Genomic DNA, 19,395 nt, shown 5'->3' on the forward strand with positions numbered 1-19,395 from the left:
TTAACGCGGTGGTATAATATAAACGATCAGTCTGTATATCCTTGTCGTTTATTCTTTTTCAGTAGTTGATCTGGTGCGTAAGGATGAGACCGCCTGTATCCATCTGGCGTGTCTGGGCACGGCGCTGTGGCGTTATATTTAGGCGAGGAGTGACGTCACAGATCAGGGGGCGGGTGGTAGGTGGAGCACGGGTGGAGAAAGTCCAGACGATTTGCTTAGGCAGTTTCAATCAAGAAATGTATCGGGAATGTACGAAAAAACATGAATGAAACACCTCATGAAATAACCCGTCTAACTCATGTTGATGTAGCTCACGTCTCACTGCTGCTGTAACCCGGCCAGCAACTCCAGATGTGTCACAGATTGTTCAGTGGGTTCCTGCACAATCTCCTGATGTTTTTAATCAAACTTAAATCTTTATCCTGTAATTGTCTGTAACAAATCCCTGCATTAATTCTGATGAGACATTGTTAATTCTCTTACGCATTACTGAAGGGTCACAATGAAATGTTGGCCTACGTAAACATAATTACAAGGACATAGATAATAAGTCATAATATTTTAATACGCGGGTCTGTTACTCGACCAAAACCTTCATAAACCATTTCAAATCTAACATTTCTATAACAAAACTAAAACTTGGGTTTGAGTTGTCTTGTGTGTGTATTCCCCAGAGAAACCTATGTGAACTGCTGATCACTGCTGCCACTTGCTGGACGTGCTGAGAAGTTCATCGGCAGGAATGAAATTATTAGTTTCAATTGTTTTAAGTGTACTCATAGGTTTACATTGTGTTGTGTCAATATAAGCAACACAGACCATTAACCATTAAAAAATGTGCCACATCACAAAGAATAAACTAAGTGAACAGTACCATTTTGATCAAGTATGGTACTGTAACAATGCTCATTTTAATATTTAGGTAAATGTGATGTGTTCAGATGATTGTAGAGTGCAGTGTTCTTCGTCGAGATTACTTACTTAACCAGAAAAAAAGAGACAAAGAAAACTCAGTTCAAGAGCTGTATTTGAGAGAACTGCATGAACAACCAGAGGGCTGGCAACACCACATGTAAGGTGATGACAAACATCAAAATAAAAAAAAAAATCAACTAGAGTAGAACATACATTTTTACATATTGACAAATGTTGGAAGGAAAATCCCAATTTTAATAGGGCTACCATAAGTAGACAGTATAACTGAAGAAAGTCCAACAATATAAAAATGCAAGTCACATTAAGGAATTAGAGAATATGTTTCAGAGCATCACACTATGCAACAGGTATGAGCACTCAATTTCAAACAGACCCATGCATTGATGTAAACTATTACACTAGATAGATGCATGAGCAGTACTGTAGTTTGATCCATTTAAAGAATGACAAAAAAATAAAAAGGACAATGTGAAAACTTGAAAACAGTTAAGAAGAGCCTCCTGGTTGTCTTCATTTAAGGAATATAAGCATGACTTTGGCAAATCTACACTTTTTGTGCAACATCTGAAATATAAGTTCAGTTTAGCTGCTCTGATTTCTGCACATTAAAAAGAAGTGACTTGACAGAACATGTCAAACATTTTTTTCAATTAACTTGGTCCAATCTAAACCTCAAACTTTATTTATCCTTTACCCTTTTAATCTGGCTTTACAAAAAACAAAGCAGTGATGATCATTTCTTGGTGTTTAGGTTTGCCATCTATCGGAGAGGTCTATTATTTCTGTTTATGATTTTTCCTAAAGCAATTTCCATATTTATGAGATGCATATCTCATTTCTAGATTTATGTATTGGACATACAATTCAAGCCATAACATTCAATCCTAAAGTCATTTCAGCTGAAAGTGGTCCTGGCAGCTCTCTCTTGGTCCTGCAGTGGAAAAGGTGTGATTGCAGTTCACAAATCCATCATGTCTCCTCCTCTAACTTTCTTTTCTTGGGACTCCGACCAGGCTTTGTTGATGGTTCTCTTCATCTCGTCGTCCCCCTCTGAGTAGATCTTCTTCAGCATGCTCATCAGGCCATCGCTGGGGTCGGCATTCTCTTCGACGGCGGGCTTACTGTTGAGAGGTGACAGGAAAGTAGGATAAAGAGTTTCTATGTGTTCATCAGAACAGGGTGCAGTTAGATGAAAATACTGTTAATTATAGCCAATATAGCTACTGGTGACACTTTGGCATCAGTAGGAGTAGCAGTACTGATGCAAATCATATATATCATCATATACCTTGTATGAACCAACTTATTTGAAGCATGCAGTGGTCTTAATTTACTTAAAATCTGTGCTTTGTGCAAACTACTTGAATTAAAATGTACAGATGTATCGGGAATGTACGAAAAACATGAATGAAACACTTCATGAAATAACCCGTCTAACTCACAGTTGCTTCTATGAACTTACTCTTTGTCTTTTGCCTGCTTTTCAACCTTCGTTAGACACTCCCACTTCTTTGTTGCCTGCTTCTTGCACATGATCAGGACCATGTCAGTTTTTATCTGTTGAGGGGAAGAAATGTGGTTACGGGGCTTTTTGATAAGCAAACAAGAGTCATATTTTTCCCTAGAAGTTGGCAGGCGTGACCCTGGGTAAAGTGCAAGTCAACACTGAGCCTGCATTCAACTGTTGGCATGCAGAAGGACTGTTAGATGCTGTTTATTGCTGCTGGATCTCAAGGAAACATTTAGCAACTGTTCAACAGAACCGTATCTATGTGAACTTGATAAGCACACAAAACAGCTCCTAGATGATCAAAGCTGTAACATTATATTCAAGCTTCAGAAACTGACTTGTGATGTTATGCTGAGAGATAAAAGACTTGTTAGTCATTTTAACAGCTTAAATGTTATTACTTAGACCCATTTGCACATTCTCATTTTTGAATGATAAGCACTTCAATTCGCTGCCTCAGTTGATCTACAAGCCACTAAGCAAATAACTCAAACAAATCTATTGCTTTAACTGATGAATAGGCTTCATTCACCTTTTTATAGCTGTCCTTCTCATCGATTGGATATAACAGATTGAGAACTGTCATCTGATGATTTTTCCCACCTAGATCCTTCACAAGCACAGAGAATGAACTGCAACAGAGAGAACAATTGTGTGGTTAATGACACCTGATAAATAGATAGTAATATACTGTGCTTGTATTACATTGTATATCAACTTACTTTTCTGTAAAGTTGACCTCTACATTTTCAGATGGAATCTTGTTCACATCTTTCAATGTGAGGTAAATTTTGACAAATTTCTCTGACTGGTCCCATGCTGTAGAGGAGATGAAGAGATGTTAACAACTTTGAAATACATTTCTAACTCCCAACCTTAATGAAAACAGGATGGCAATATTTAAATAACACAATACCATAGTTTGTGATCTTGACTGTGTATGTTGCCTTGGAGGCTGCGGATGGGTCTGCCTCTCTCCTGGCCTGTTGCTCCTTCTGCTGTCGTTTGACTGCAATCTCTTTCTCCACCTTCTTCTGCTCCTGCTTTAACAGCTCCTGCACTCTCTTCCTCTCTGCCTTCTCCAAGAGGGACCCCAGCTCCTGCAAGTCTGCCTCCAACTGGTTGATCTGTGTTTAGGGGGAAAAAAATAATATCACTGAAAAATGCACATCTCTTAGTTAGATTTGTCACATCCGTAACTGCTAATTTTACTTCTGTCTACACTGTATGGCTGAAACTGATCGTCAATTAGTTGTCTGACAAAAAAATATTTAAATACTTTAAGTTCACATAATTGTATTAATAATGGTATTTTTGGTTACTGGTTGAGGAGGCCACTTCATTAGGTACACCTTTGCAATCTAATTAAATCCAATGCAAACACACTTCCATAAATTTTACTTTCTTCAAGTTTATATATTTTCAGTTTTTGTTAAAAATATAATTCTACTTTATGTTTATTACTAAGATTGTGCTAAGAGGTGGTGGTGTAATGGGGTGCATTATACTGACCAGTGTTCCTCATATTTTGCTCCCCTAATGTATGTTAATGGAGTGGACAAAATAGATAGATGGGGTTGTTCATAATGGCTTTTACTTTTGCACCTGGTCCTGTAGCCCTTCCTACTGCCTTCTTCAGAGTCTCTCTGTGAGTGCCAAGCACCGAGCCTGCCTCCCTCACAAGCTTATCCAGCCGCTTAGCATTATTGTCTGCCAGGCAGTCTCCCCAGCAGACTACAGTGAAGACCAAAACACTGGCCACCATCGACTGGTAAAACATATGCAGCATCCCATTGCATACGTCAAATGACCTCAGTCTCCAAGGAAGAAGAGGCAGTTCTGCCCCTTGCAATACACTGCATGTGCACCCCAGTACACCACCATCACCCACTAAGACCTCAATAATTAACATTATGCACAATTATCACCTTCTTGACAATGTCATCAATCATTGAAAATGTGTAAGCTTCATAAATGTAGAACTTTCAGCAGAGCTGTTAGATTGCACAGGTGTACCTAATAAAGAAGCCAGTGAGTTTATAAGACACTAGTGTAGAGTTTCTGATCGTTTTATTCTCAATGTTTAAAACTACAGATTTATCCATAATGACAGTAAATGGTATTTCCAGCCCTAACTTTTTTGGTTGGTTGTCTTTTGTAATTTAGATGTTTAATGTCTATTGAAATGCCATGCAAAATACACTCATGATACCACGTGTCTGCCTGGCAATAATTAACTGCATAAATATCTATCTGCAGTGATATTTAGCGATAGGCTAGCCTCGTCGTAACATCCATTTACATCTGACTTTGCTGCTTTTTAAAAACAATTTAAATCATTGTTCAAATAAATTAACAGGATCGATAGTAATTTGACTCCAGTTTCCAGTGTAATCACTTACACTGTACGTATACAGATAAGATAACACATACAAAGGATATACAGCTGAGCAAGTACAGCAGATAACACTTCACTCATTTCACTTTCTGTTGTATGTCGCTGTGGACAATCAGTATTTACGTTAGCTGTATATTCCCATCACGCCAACATGACTAGGTAGCTTTATCATCTTTGGCAAACAAGTGTTTACATAAAGCTTTACCAACCACACGAAGCTAAAGATTAAAAAAAATAAAAAATAGCTGACATCATTTTGCCAGTGGCCAATGTTAGCTAACTAGCTAGCTAATAAAGCATTACTTTAGTTAACTCGGCTACAAGCATGCAGCTCCTAGTTTAGCTCTATCAGCTTTCTGTTAACTGGATAAGAACATGCCATTTACCTGCTCGGTTAGATCCATTTAGGCCTCGTCTTGTTGGGTTATGTTAGCTATTCTCTGGTGATATGGACGATTCAGTACTTTTTACCACATTTTGCATAACGCTCTTTCTTCTTCTTCGTTGCAATTATTCGCGGTTGGCAAGGAAACACGAGTGCGCTTTACCGCCACCCTTTGGACTAAAGTGGCAAATCATGACTTTAAAGTTTAAGGACGGATTCAAACTATAGTCCTTTGATGAAACAATAATCAGATGCTCTAATGACAATTGAAATACGGTTTTCTTGCCATAATCATTCCTTCTGTTCATACTAGCTATAAGAAGATCCCCTCATAATGCACTAACAATGTAGGAGAGAACAGGGTTGGTAGTCACACTTCCTTTGAATTCCTCACATACTGAATAGATTCCCTTTTAATGTGTAGCAGAAGACTAAAGTATCAGGTAGGAATAGTGGTCTCTGTTCAGAAGACGTGGACCGTCAAATATGTCTTGTGCACTTTTGATAACCGTCCCCATCGTTGGGCAGTCATAAAAATGGAGACAATCTTAGAAATTAACTTAAAATGTTAAGTTTCATTGAAATACAACAACCTAACACATTTCCTGCACCAAGAGAACATAAACAGGAAAAATCATTACTATAAATGCTTTTTAAAAAATCCTTATATGACAATATTGGGCATTATCACCTTTTATTGCCCTGATCTGGCTCTTGTTTGTCTTCCTGGTCATTTTGCAATCTAAAAAGTAAGAAAGAACTTGATACGTCACACAATATATGTACTGCATATGCCAACATGTGCTAATCAACCTCAAAGAGAATGTGACAAACATCCCCAGTTGGGATTTTTTTGCTACCAGCAAAGTTTACAACCACATTTTGTGGTGTACCTAGGAAAAAACTATAGCTCTCTCTTCATAATTTTGAATGGTAATGATTGTTTTATTATAAACTCATTGTGTAAAATCCTAAGAAGAGAGACACTGAGAGCTGGGCATTTACAGTTTAACATGAAAAACACTAAACGTCCTCTCATCTCAGTGCTTTACTCTAATGACCTTGGAAGTAACATCTCACCCAAATTCTGAAACTTTCAGTACCAATACTTTATAACAGCGCCCTCTAGGGACTGACATCTGATGAATGTGACAACCAACTCTGCTCTCCCCTAAATGATGAGGACAAAACTCCCTACCCTAACCCTGCTTCTGTGCAAAAAATGTATCCAAATTAGTCATATTAAATAGACACATTTATACTTTTTAGTGCCAAAGTCCCTCTTTTTGTTACTATACTTCCACCACATCAAAAAAGGGAAACACTGTCCAAGGAAATACAAAGAGGGATGTTAAAAAGTCTGTAAATGTGACAGATATCGCTTTATATGACTAACTGCCGAATTATGAGCAGAATTGTGATATCAGCTGCTCTCATTTATAAATGTATTGTTAACAATATGTTTTTACATTAAGGTAAGTGGCTCAATTTAATCAAAAGATCCACCATTTTTCAGCCTGGTTTTTGTTCTCTGTCAGTAAATATTAGATTTCTTTTCAGATGCTTTTGCCATATTTAGAACCAATAAGCCTCCACTTGGCTAAAATACTTATTTTAAAAAGCATGATATATGCTATTCTGTACCCTCTCTAAGACACAGGTTTTATTTCAGGTGGATTTATTTTAGTCCACAGTAACTGTATATTTTCCACAGTATTTTTATATTTTAAATTACAAAATAATGAATACAAAACGCTTCAGAATACTACATTGCTAGACTCTGTATCAACTTTACAAACATTCTACAATAAATAAGACACTTATTAAAAAACAGGTTAGTAATGTACAACAGTATTTATTAATCCATTTTGATTAAGTTACAGGGAGTCGCATAATCAATTTCTTTTTAAATATTATATATGCTGTCATTTTTCATATTTAGTCAGCCATACAGAAATTAAAGAAACATACTGCCCTGAACAAACATCCACAGAGAGGACAGATTCCCCTCAGCACACACAAAATATATTTTTAACACCAAAGCCTCCCAGTCTTTTGTGGAGAGTGATGTATCTGCTTTTTAAACTCAGATCAATATCTAATCTTGTAGCATCCATTGGAGCCCAAGTTACCACCTCGCCCTCAGAATACCGGACATCTGGTTGTGGTCAGCTAGGTGACGGAAGACAATCCGGCTGAGCCGCCACCTCCGTTTCACTCCTCGAGGTCGGGACGTCATCACACACCTATTGCGTATTCTCACAGGGCAGCTGTCTCTGGGTAATGCTGCAATCTCCTTATCCGCTATCTCCTGCAAATATTATGTATATACTGTTTAGGAAAGCAGTCTTTAGTTGTATTCTAAATAACTTGAAATATGTAAAAAATACAGTCAGACTCTGTACACCGTTTCTTTTAATACAGATGAGTACAAATGAAATTAATTTCAGTAAGGATCAGTGAAGCACAAAAACACTGGCCGTGTTTAAGATGACTCCCTCATTTACTACTCTCTATAAACACTGCGCTGTTCACTCTACCGTGAACAGTTAATTGAGATTTTGGACATGAATCAAGATTTTTCATTATCAGTGACAGGTGTACTGTCTCATGGGTTGCACTGCAATGTGGGACTTTTAGTAGGCAAGGCAAGGCAAGGCAGCTTTGTTTATATAGCACACTTCATACACAATGGCAACTCAATGTGCTTTACAAAAAACAAACATTTAACAGTAATAATTGGAAACAAAAAACATAAAAACATGGAATTTGAGAAATAATAAAAACTTGGAAACATTAAAACATACAATTAACCCCCCCCCCCCCCCCCCCTGAGTCAGTAAATCTCAGAGCTCTACTGGGTTTATATTCTACTAACATGTCATTCATGTATTCTGGACCTGAACCACTCAGTGATTTGTAGACCAGTAGCAGAACTTTAAAATCTATTCTATAGCTGACTGGGAGCCAGTGTAAAGACTTTAGAACTGGAGTAATGTGCTCTGATCTCCTTGTTCTGGTTAAAACTCGAGCTGCAGCGTTCTGAATGAGCTGCAGCTGTTTAATGCTTTTTTGTGGGAGTCCAGTCAGAAGACCGTTACAGTAGTCGAGTCTACTTGAGATGAAAGCATGAATCAACTTCTCCTGGTCTGTTTGAGACATAAAACCCTTCACTCTGGATATGTTCTTAAGCAGATAGAAGGCAGTTTTGGTGATTGATTTGATATGACCGCTGAAGGTCAGATCTGAGTCTATCAGCACGCCAAGGTTTCGGACTTGGTCCCTAGTTTTTAGAGAGTGACTCAAGATGTTTACTGACAGCAACCCTCTTCTCTTTATTGCCAAAAACAATGACCTCAGTTTTGTCCTGATTTAATTGAAGGAAATTTTGGTTAATCCAATTTGTTACTAGGAAGTAGTGCACTTCCATGAACACTACGTTTTCATGCAACTGAGGGAAATTTCACCCAAAATTTGGACACTTGAATGAAATGTTGCACAGTATTTAATTCAATCTATAGTATACGAAGTGATTAAAGACACGGTACAGCTTGTGTTGATGAAGAAGCCTGTAAAACATGATCACAGTGGCTTACAGATTTACTGTCTTACTTACTGTCACTGTACTGAGCTGTCATATTAAACAAGTAGACTCAGTAGAAATATCACATCATACCTGAAGGTCTTTGGGTAAGATAGTGTTCTTCCTCAGTGCATTGATCCGTAGCCTCTCATCAGCATAATCAAAGGCCATCTGCCTTCTCTTGACGTCTCTTAGCATCCTCCAGTTAACATAGTAACCTCTCACCTGCTCCATAGCCCCCCAGCAGCTTCTCATGGCCTGCACACAATAGTCCAGCAATTATTACTGATTGATTGACAACTAATTAAAAAAAAAAAAATTCTGGCATAGACACCTTTATTTGACAGTAGAGAGACAGGATATTATGAGACACAGAGGGGGGTGTGACATGCAGAAAGGTCCACCGGCTGGGACTCGAACCGGGGTCCGCAAGGTATGTGGCATACGCTCCTAACCATTCGACCACCTGCGCACCTGATTAGCAGCTCATATAATGTGCCTGTGTAGCACGCACAGACGATATGGCTCATAATACATTTATTTCAAAGTCTAAAGCTATTCTCAAGGGCTCTTAGCAGATGGCAGAATGTAAATAGTTGTCACTGATGCATGTGTAGATTTATATGCAGATGATGTGGATACATCCCGGCAAACTTATGGGTCCTTGTTATCATAAGGATGAGATTGATTTTAGTTTAATCTTATATGCACTGTTATGTGCTATACAGATCTATTATCATGGCACTCTGTGGAGAAGGCTTACTGCACATGAACAGTCACTTAACATCACCTGTTACATCAGTTTCTATGATATGTAGTCAAATGGAGCAACGATGATTAGCTGATTGATTGATAAGTTAGTCAAAAAATTCCCTGGTTTCAGCTTCTTAAATATGCATTTTCAGGTTTTTTTATGATGGTGAACTGAGTATGTTTGGGTTTTGGTTTTGTTTGGGGTAAAACAAGACATTTGAGAATGTCATCTTGGTCTTTGGAAAAAAAATGATCACATGTTTCAGTATTTCCCGACATTTTAAAGACCAAACAACTAATTGATTAATCAAAAAAATAATCATCAGATTCATCATTTGATGGAGTCCTAAAAGCAAAAATAACCAATAATGACTGAAAACAAAAGTATGGATTGAGAAGAATGTGTACTTTGTCTACTGTTTTTTTAAGGGAAATTATAGGAAGAAATAACTCTTGCATATAAACAATTAAAAGGTGTACTGTGATTCTACTATTTGCACTTTTGTAGTAAAGGGTATTCACTTCACATTCAAAATTCAGGTCAGTCTATGTAGAAGCTTAACCTTCTTATATAATCTAGCCTGCATTTTTAAGAAAGGGAAATAATCAGGGAAAGGGGAATAACACTTTTTTTCAACGACCTTGATGGCATCAAACAGCAACCAAATATCCTTATTTTCACGAAATAAAGTACACCATGGACTTGCCTCTTTTGCATTATATTCCCAGCCTTGTGTGCAATCAAATGTGCCTGCATTGATATTCTTTCATTGACATGACAGACACTGATGTGATGCACAAGGCATAACGTTATCTTCTAAAAATGACTCTCTTGTCACAGTCTACCACCAATAAAATCCCTTAATAAGCACATTCCTATTTTTACCCGAATTAAACGAAAGCTCTGTTACTATTAGCTACAAAGCCATCCAACGATAACTTAGCTATATAGAATATAAAAGACATAAGTCAGAAGCTAGTTAGCATTAGCTTCATGCTACACGTTAGATAGTAATATTGCTAACGTTACCATTTCTTTGTTTGCTCTCAATTGTACGCTACACAAACAAACAAAATAAAACGTTATAATAATTAAGTTACCTGCTTTGGGGCAGAGACACTGGAATAAAGGGCATTTAGCCCTAGACATGCTATCCTGTGGGCTGCCATGTTGGATTTGATTTGTTGTGTGAAAACTACAGAAAGAAGCTAAAAGAGTGACAATACCGCCGCCTGACGACCAGGAGGATGAAATGATACATGACACCAGAATTCAGCTGCCAGTCTCCTGACTAAGGAAAAGAGTGCATATTACCCCAGTCTTAGCATATCTACACTGACTCCCAGTTTCTTTAAGCAGTATAAAGTGCTTTTCCTTCTTTTTAAAGCTTGTAATGGGTTAGGCCAGGAGAAGCCTACACCGCAGGAGCAGCATCATCTAGTCTAGGAGTTTAGCCAAGACTGAGCATTCAGAATCAGGGCCTATTTCTTTTTGGATGGTTCACATGCCAAGAATAGAATTTTACTGCATTTCATGACTACCGCAAATAGTAGTAGTAGCAGCAGCAGTAATACTACTACTACTACTACTAATAATAATAATGATGATGCATTTTATTTATAGGCACCTTTCAAAGCACCCAAGGACACCTTACAAGACACACATAAAACAGTGGTAGTAGTAATTTATTTTGGTCCTTAACTCCTTATGAACTATTTTCCAAAAATAATGCATGCAATAAGGCATTAGCTCAAAGGGAAAACTAAACATATACCCTCCATCATTAAAGTCACCACTCAAAAAAGTGTTTTTCTTTTTGTTGTTTCAGTTGAATGCTTAAGCTTCACTGTGCAGAATGATGTATGTGCAGAGTCTGACACTTGAAGGCATTCATCTGCTGAAAGTGGAAAGTTTCTGTGCTGAAAATTTGAGTTGAGGGGTCTTATGAACAGGATTTGTAACATTGCAACTGGTTTTGCAGCCAATCCTGTACCAATATTCAACTTACACAACTGTGATATATATCTACATATTTATAGATTCTACATTTTTTAATGAGGAGGAGGAGTAGATGTCATTTTAAGGATTTTAGTGTGGTAATTATATACTTTACAGGAAAAAACATAGACAAATAATTATCAGAGTATTTCTGCATGTCTTAATAAATGTGTGGAGGGGTTTTTAAATAAAAATAAAACACATGGCAAACACTAAATTTGTACTTGAAATTTAAACAGATCTTACCACAATGTTTAAGGTGATGCGATAAACATGGGTACACAAAACTAGAAAACTATTGTTTTAGGTAATGAAGGACTTCTGAGGAGATTATGCTACAAGTAAACTTTAAGGACAAACTAATTATCTTATTATTAGGGATTTGACTGCAAGATTAGATTTAATAACAATAAGAATGGTAGACTTGAATGCTTGTTCAACACCAGCTTCAATATGTCCTCATACAGTATAGGTTTGACACTATTTAGGTGAAGTTAATCCAAGGTTGGGACTTACATTTTTAACCCTGTGGCATCACTTAAAAACCAAGGGGTGGCAGTATAGATCTATGAGTGTAAACTCCTGCTCTCTCTTTTCTCTCATTGCCAACTAAAGGATGCCCAAACCTCATGTCAGACTCAAATCCTGAACCATCTTTTCTCCCTCATCACTGCTTACAATTAAACATCTTGTGTTCTAAGAAAGTTCATACTGCATATAAAACACTGCACTGTGGTCTTCTGTCAACATATAACCCAGCAGCACACTGTTCTAAAAAAGCTCTTTTTTATATAGAAAAACAATTTAACAATAGCTGCAGATTCCAATAAAGTTTTCTTAAACCATCCCCATTATTTTGGTGCCATGAGGGGATAAGTACTTAGATAAATATTAACACATGACAGACTGCAGACAGCGCTTCCGCTATAAAAATTGTGAAGCAGGCTGGAAAACCTGTGCAGGCCTCTGGGCATTGAATTCAGTGATAAATAATGTAGACTAAGAACATCAATGTAGCTTGCAGATAGTGGTATGTGTAAAGATTTGACTGAATACACAGTACCCCTTCATACCTTATAGAGAAGAACCGCAAGCACTATGAAAATGTCACTGGAGTATATTTGTTGTTATATGAAATGATAATTCATCTTTTTTTTTACTAGAGATCAAAATATTCATCTGTCTTTTATATTCTTGGTTAGTAGGCAACTAATCTTTTCAATTCACTGTAATTGTCATATTACATGGTTGTCAAGCAGAAAAATCAGTTTTGCTGAGGTTCTTGAGATTTGGAAAATGCAGTATTTTCATTTGACAGCAGCAGTTTGTCATAATGAAACTGCCTTTTGGCCTTCAGCTGGTTTTGGCTCATAGTTCAAACCTCTAAGGTGGCTGTTCCAAGATCACCATGAAGTAAAATAATTCCTTCTGTAATGTCTTTTACCTTAGGCTTGAGGGAATCAGAAAGGTGACCTTCTATGCTTTCCATATTGTAAAATTCATGATAAATTCAGATTGCCAGTTCCTGCCAATATGAATAAAGCGTTGCATTGGTTGGCAAAAAATGGCTTTCTGCCAGATGAGTTTAAGTATTCTTTCATCAGACTTAAAACAACAAAATTGGAGTAAACAATTAGCCTCTTTCAGATTAAATGATGTAATGATCACACTTCTTGAAGATCACTCAACTATGGCACATGCATTATATGGCACCTGTAGTTGTCTGTAAACCTGTATGTAAACAACATTTAATACTAAATGTGACAACAAGGGTAACACAGAACAATATTTTTAAGGGACATCAGGATATCTGTCACCTGTTACTCAGTATAAACAGCTGTGCAGCATTAGTGTTTTAAACTGTAAAGAATCTCAAAATGAAGTTTACTGTCCCCCATACCCTCATTGAGTGACAACAGTAACAATCAGCAAAAAAAAAAATTAGCTGTTTCATGTGCTTGCTGTGTTAAGAGAGCAATAGTGAGAAAGATCCTTGAAAGCTAGAGTTTGACAGATTAATAACTGACTGAAATTTAAGATTATAGAACAACAACGCAGTCTGCTGTCAGTTAGTGTCGAAGACTTTACAAAGGATCAAGACCTCAGGTTGGATTCTCGCACAAACCACAGACCATTGAGTGAAGGATTTGGGGACAAAGCCATGCAATATAAAACGGATCTGTTACTGAGATAAGTTAAGATATCTCTGTGACAGAGCAGACAAATGGGCTCATCCATAAAAATGACAGCAGGGCTGCGAGCTCGGTCAACATACTGTTACTGGCCTGAGCAGCTAAGTCTTGAATAATAAATTTATTATATTTGAGAATTGCAGTGGTGAATAGAATTTTTAGCCATAAAGACACAAAGCATCATGTATAGTAATTTTATTGACTTTATTTCTGACCTTTATGTAACAATATACATAGTGTGATAAAATGAACCCATAAAACAAGTCCTTCTGAGGGTAGTGCCCTAGCTCAAGGAGATGTAAAGTCCTTATAAAGCTCTTAGACTCGTGCCCTACATGAAACACATCCAAACTGAAGGAAAGCTCTGTTTCCACTAATATGTACCAGACAGACAGCCATTGCCTACCAGCTAACCTTTCTGGTGTTCATTAACTATATGTACCTTCTGCTTTAGTGGTTTTTAGGCATTTTTTCATCCCACCCTAAACAAAATGATTATAGTAAACAAGGATCAAATGGACTGAACTCTTACATACCACAAAGAGATGAAAATGATGCTACAGAGTACTGTATGTTTTGTGGTTGTTTGAGATTGTTTGATTCAGATGCAGTTAACATTTCAGAGGGAATGTGGGAAAGTGCTGTTTGAACTGCATATGTATAGGTCTCTGGCTTTTCTTATCTTGTCTCATCAAGAATAAAAGATGCAAGCCAAGATACACTTATAAACTACTCTAAATTCCTGTAGACATGGTGACTGTGCCTGTCCCCTCTGACCAGGATGACATATTTATAGGTACAATTCAGCTTGTAAACAAAAACAATCTGCTGTGTTTCTACGTGGGTGGGCTTTCCCTCCTTTGACTTAACTGTGCACCACACAACCTTTGAATATAAATCATACAGGAGTGAAATATCTATTAATAAAACCTAGTATTGCTCAACTTTGGCATCTTGGAGCAAATGTGATCTCAGATGGGACTGTTCAAGGCCGTGGAAAAAGTATAGCATCTCAGCATGTACTCCTCTGACAGTTCAAATATTTGAAACCATTCTGAGTTCAGTCGCCTCCAGCTGCCAAAACAAAAATGTTCCTTATATTTCTATACCACAACATAATATTATATGGGGCCCTAATGTGATGGAACTTGGAAAAGAAAGGAGAGAAATGTCAGGTCTCTTTGATACAGAGTCTTTGATATAGCTTGGAAATGTCTGGTATTTTTAAAATCATATAGCCTTTCTAGAACTGGAACATATTTGTTTAAATGTATATAAGTTAGTACATATAATATATATCTTGGATACTATGTGTTTTAAACCTTCGTTCCCCATATTTATCTGCAGAGATAGGAGGATAGAGGATTAATTCAATGTATTTCATTGCAATTTTGCTTATTTCAAGTATTTTCTGGAGAGTTATTGTTGAATCACGTGCACAGGCTGTATTTATTTCAGTTTGATCTTCAAAAAACCTAGATGACTATACTGAAACAAACACAGGGGCAAGTCACTGACACATACTGTCGTGAAATACTCTTAATGAGAAAAATTTAAGAAAAATGTGTTACTTTGGTTTGCCTATTTTTTTTATCTACACCAAACAATCCATAGGCCTGAAAGACCAGACTATACAAATGTGGTTACGTGATTATAGTTCATTTTAAATATCCCACCATTTCCATGAAACCCTAATCAAATGCATGCAGTACCTGGGGCAAAGAGGAAATACGTAGCAGTGAGAAATTTCCTGTATTTCTCTCTCTGGGTAAAATAAATAACTCTTTCTCCTTGAGATGTTATAAACTTCACAAGTGGAGCCACAGTTTTCAAGCCTTCAACTGGCCCATTATTCTATTCCGGACGTCTCTGACAAACTGTTTTGCCAAATGAACCAAGCACATGTTAGAGTATTTAAAGGTGCTTTAATAAATCATTGACAAGCAGACCATTCATGCTGCAGTTTTGATCATGGAAAACCCATGCAGCACTGCAAGTATATTTAAATACAAGCAAATACAGCAAAAATTAGGAGGAAAAAAATAACTTTTTATGTCCTCAAGCATTCTTAAGTTCACATTGCCTATCAAATGAATACAAGTTTTGTTTTGTCTTCTTTTTCTTTTATATAACCAACCTCTGTGTCTCCAGATTGATTTTTACTCCATCACAGTATCAAGCTTATACTTACACATCAAGTAGTATGGTGAATACAAGCAACACAAACATTAGGTATCACTGAATCAGCAGTCTAGCCACTATGATATACCTTCATTGGCACGTCAGCATGGGAAATCCCATAACCTTAGTAATCAGTGTCCATTTGAAACAGATACAGCTCATTTAGTAAGAGGCCATGCCCTGGCTGATTCAGGAGGTCCCTGCTTTCCAGACCTCAGGAATGTCTAGCATTCCCCCAGGAGAGAGAAAAATAGAAAAGGAGTAAAAGAAAGACCTTGATCAGATTCATGGCATGCATGCAAGCAGGTATGTACACAGAACGTTTTTTGAGATCACACAAAAACACAGGTCTATCATAACTCTCAAAGAAAAAATCCCCTCACATTCAGCCAAAAGCACCACTTTAAGTCACTGTAAGAGTACAAAGGGCAGGAGCTTTCTTGGAAATATGAGTGTTACGTCTACCGTAAATGAGGCAATGTACCAGTGACTTTAGCTGACTTGAACAATTTGGACTGAAAAGCACAGGATTTATGGGTTAGAACATTTTGAATAGGAATAGTGATATGAATAAGCTATCAACCTTTATTCTTTTAACTGTACATGAATCATTTCATGTAGTTTCATGTGGAACTTGCATACATTCACCAAATCCCAATACTTGACACATTTTGTCATGTCAGGTTTTGAGCTTTGAGCAGATGAGAAAATCACATAACAATCACACATCTTATAAGCCTGGCTCTCATTCATGTACATTTTTACAGTGAAAAATCAGTCACAACTTATTATGAAGTTAAAATAGTTTCATACCAGCAATATTTGTAGTCAAAGTCAAAATAACTAGATTTCCTACTTTTTGAGACTGTAAGCATATCAAACTGTCTTTTCAAGCTTTGCTGTATAGCACATAATGTTTCCATCAATTCTCTAAAATGTAAAGGATCTTTATTTTCAATTTTTGGAAAATTGCATTCATCATTAAAGGTAGAATATGTAGAATGAGCAGAACAACGCCATCTAATGTCTCGAGATCGTAGTCGCAACAACCAAAAAGTAATTCCAGCAGTCGGGTTGCCAGGTCCGGTGCCGGATTTTATTTTAGCTCTAACTCTGTAAATATACCACTTTATCCACATGTCTAACCTTTTTAGGCGAGAAAGTAGCCCTTTAGATCCACAATGTGACGCTAATTTGTCCAAATAACATCTGCTTAAAGTTTTGTTCCTGCGAATTCGGAGCCACTCAAGTTAGCCGTAGCGAGTAACGCACTTCCGGTCATTTTCACAAAATAAAACACCCGTTGCCTTTTATTATTAAGAAAACCATAACGATAGAGTTTGTGCTTTTATTTTGAAAACAGGAAGCGAACATACCCTCGCTGTAACTGACTTGAAACCACCGAGGTACATTACATTGTAACGCCAGTGGGAGTAGCAGCAATGTCTCTGCATGTACTGCCTAATCCTAAACACCGATTGGCTTGTGTGTGGTGTCGTTAGAAGCAGGAGAGGCTCACGGTCGTAAACATCTAGTCACGTGTAGTCTGAGATGGACGCGCAGGTCAGGAAATGACGTAAACGGACCGTATATGGTTTGTTATTTGTGTTATTACATTACGTGTTGGACTAAATACATGGACATATTGAGGAAAATATTCCGGTTTTATGAAAACGGATTTCATATTTCACAAGAATGGATACTTGGCGAGCTGTACAGAAAGTCCTGAGTCATACGATGATCGTTGTGGATAAAGGGAAGACTTTGAAGGTATGTAGGCATTATAGCTTTTCTCACTTAGCTGAGTGGCTAGCCGAGCTAATCGGTAATACTATTACGGCTGTGAACAACCATATAAGTCGTGAGTGGTCTTGAATGAATCAGAACAATCTAAGCTTTCCAACAATGTACGGCATGAGTATATATGTTTAAGGGTTGGTGTTTAAAACATTCAGAAGACCGTGTGGCTACCTCCTAACATCCGTCCCGTCCCGTGAACGGAACAGCGTGCGTTAAGAGGTTAATGATCAAATATCAAAATCCGAATAGCGTCAGAAAGTCAACCCACTCTCCACATTTCCATTGCTACCGTTTTAATACTTCATGGTACACAAACAAATAGCATCTCATATGAAAGCTAAGACTCTGGCGAGTTCAACAGTACCACTATTATTGCGCTAAAAACTCAGTGAACCAGCAGCATACAAAGGTAAACAACCACTTATTTACAGTGACTAACAGATATTCTGTCTTACCTTCGAAGTTTTGTGATGAAAAGTTGTACTTGAGAGCAAAAAATGCTGGTTTTAGTGAGTCCAACATGGCCGTGTTTGTTTACAACTCCATTTCACCCAGTGCCTGCCTACAGTAGCTGCACCGGAACAACAGACAACCCTGGCAACCCGCAATTCCGGCCGTTAATTGGCTGGTACAATGTACACAGAACGTGTCAGAACGTCATTGTCGAACCCGTCAAAAAATTTTAAAAATATTAATTCAGACTAAATTTTTTTTTTTATGGAAAAGCAATACTTTCATTCTGTACCCCTCAAAACGCCCCGTGGCTGTATTATTTAAAAAAATATATAGCTTTTAATAAATATTCTACATATTCAACCTTTAATTATTAATGCTCAATATGGGCTCCAGTTATATGCGTGATTGTCTCATCTATTTTACCATTTCTTGTCCTGGCAGATATATTACCACGTTAATATTTTCAATCACAATATTGCAATACAGAACTGAGTGTTCTGGGTCAAGTAAAACTGATAGCCCCATCTGCACATACAGTATGCTGCATTCACTTATGTTCTGCCAAGGGGAATATTTTCATAAAACCAACAACAACCAACTTTCCCCTCAGATTAAAGCACAACTGCATTATTTGTGTGAATGAGATGTTTGATTTATAACCTCATAAAAAAAATAGAAGTTGGTTTGTGTTTTGTTCCACTACAGTTTTCAATTTCAGAGGCATATTTGTAAAAGCCCCAAAAAAATGTCCCCTAATTTTCTGGTTAGGTGTTAATGTCATCATCAAGGAGAAATACAGAAGAAGCAAAATGGTTAATTTTGAATTTAAAGAGAGAGAGAGAGAGAGAGAGAGAGAGAGAGAGAGAGAGAGAGAACGGGAAACAGTCACATCTGTGATTATACTTAGTTATGGGACCACCAACGCTCTAGGAAGTATAACCCGCAAGCTTTGAAAACAAATCTTGCTTGACCCAAGAGAATCAGGTGAAGGGTAACTCCTGGTGCCGTTTTACAAAGCAGAAATAATTTCCTTCATGTCAGGGTTTCAGGAAGTGTTGATTCATATGACCTCTCATTTTCCATGCCTGCATTGCAGTCATATTAATACAAGCAGGAAATGAGTATTTTCAAACTCCCCCTGTAAGAACAAGAGTACATGCGTGGTGTGTTATTTGTCACTGTCGCTCTTTTTGTAACTGGTT

General features: G+C 37.4%; 2 protein-coding genes across 2 annotated transcripts; both read right to left on the reverse strand.

Annotated features, from left to right (window-relative positions):
• Positions 1–1,010: 1,010 nt before the first annotated feature.
• Positions 1,011–5,345, reverse strand: cacybp (calcyclin binding protein). The gene is made up of 6 exons (XM_053329704.1): positions 5,231–5,345; positions 3,363–3,573; positions 3,169–3,265; positions 2,979–3,078; positions 2,399–2,493; positions 1,011–2,057 (listed from the first exon to the last, which is right to left on the reverse strand). The coding sequence occupies exons 1-6, from the start codon at positions 5,246–5,248 to the stop codon at positions 1,895–1,897; spliced, it is 684 nt and encodes a 227-aa protein (XP_053185679.1). The 5' UTR covers positions 5,249–5,345; the 3' UTR covers positions 1,011–1,894.
• Positions 5,346–7,068: 1,723 nt separating this feature from the next.
• Positions 7,069–10,741, reverse strand: mrps14 (mitochondrial ribosomal protein S14). The gene is made up of 3 exons (XM_053329969.1): positions 10,667–10,741; positions 8,906–9,070; positions 7,069–7,540 (listed from the first exon to the last, which is right to left on the reverse strand). The coding sequence occupies exons 1-3, from the start codon at positions 10,733–10,735 to the stop codon at positions 7,358–7,360; spliced, it is 417 nt and encodes a 138-aa protein (XP_053185944.1). The 5' UTR covers positions 10,736–10,741; the 3' UTR covers positions 7,069–7,357.
• Between the last annotated feature and the right edge of the window lie 8,654 nt (positions 10,742–19,395).

This window comes from Scomber japonicus, chromosome 12 (assembly GCF_027409825.1).
Source record: "Scomber japonicus isolate fScoJap1 chromosome 12, fScoJap1.pri, whole genome shotgun sequence".
Classification (NCBI taxonomy): domain Eukaryota; kingdom Metazoa; phylum Chordata; class Actinopteri; order Scombriformes; family Scombridae; genus Scomber; species Scomber japonicus.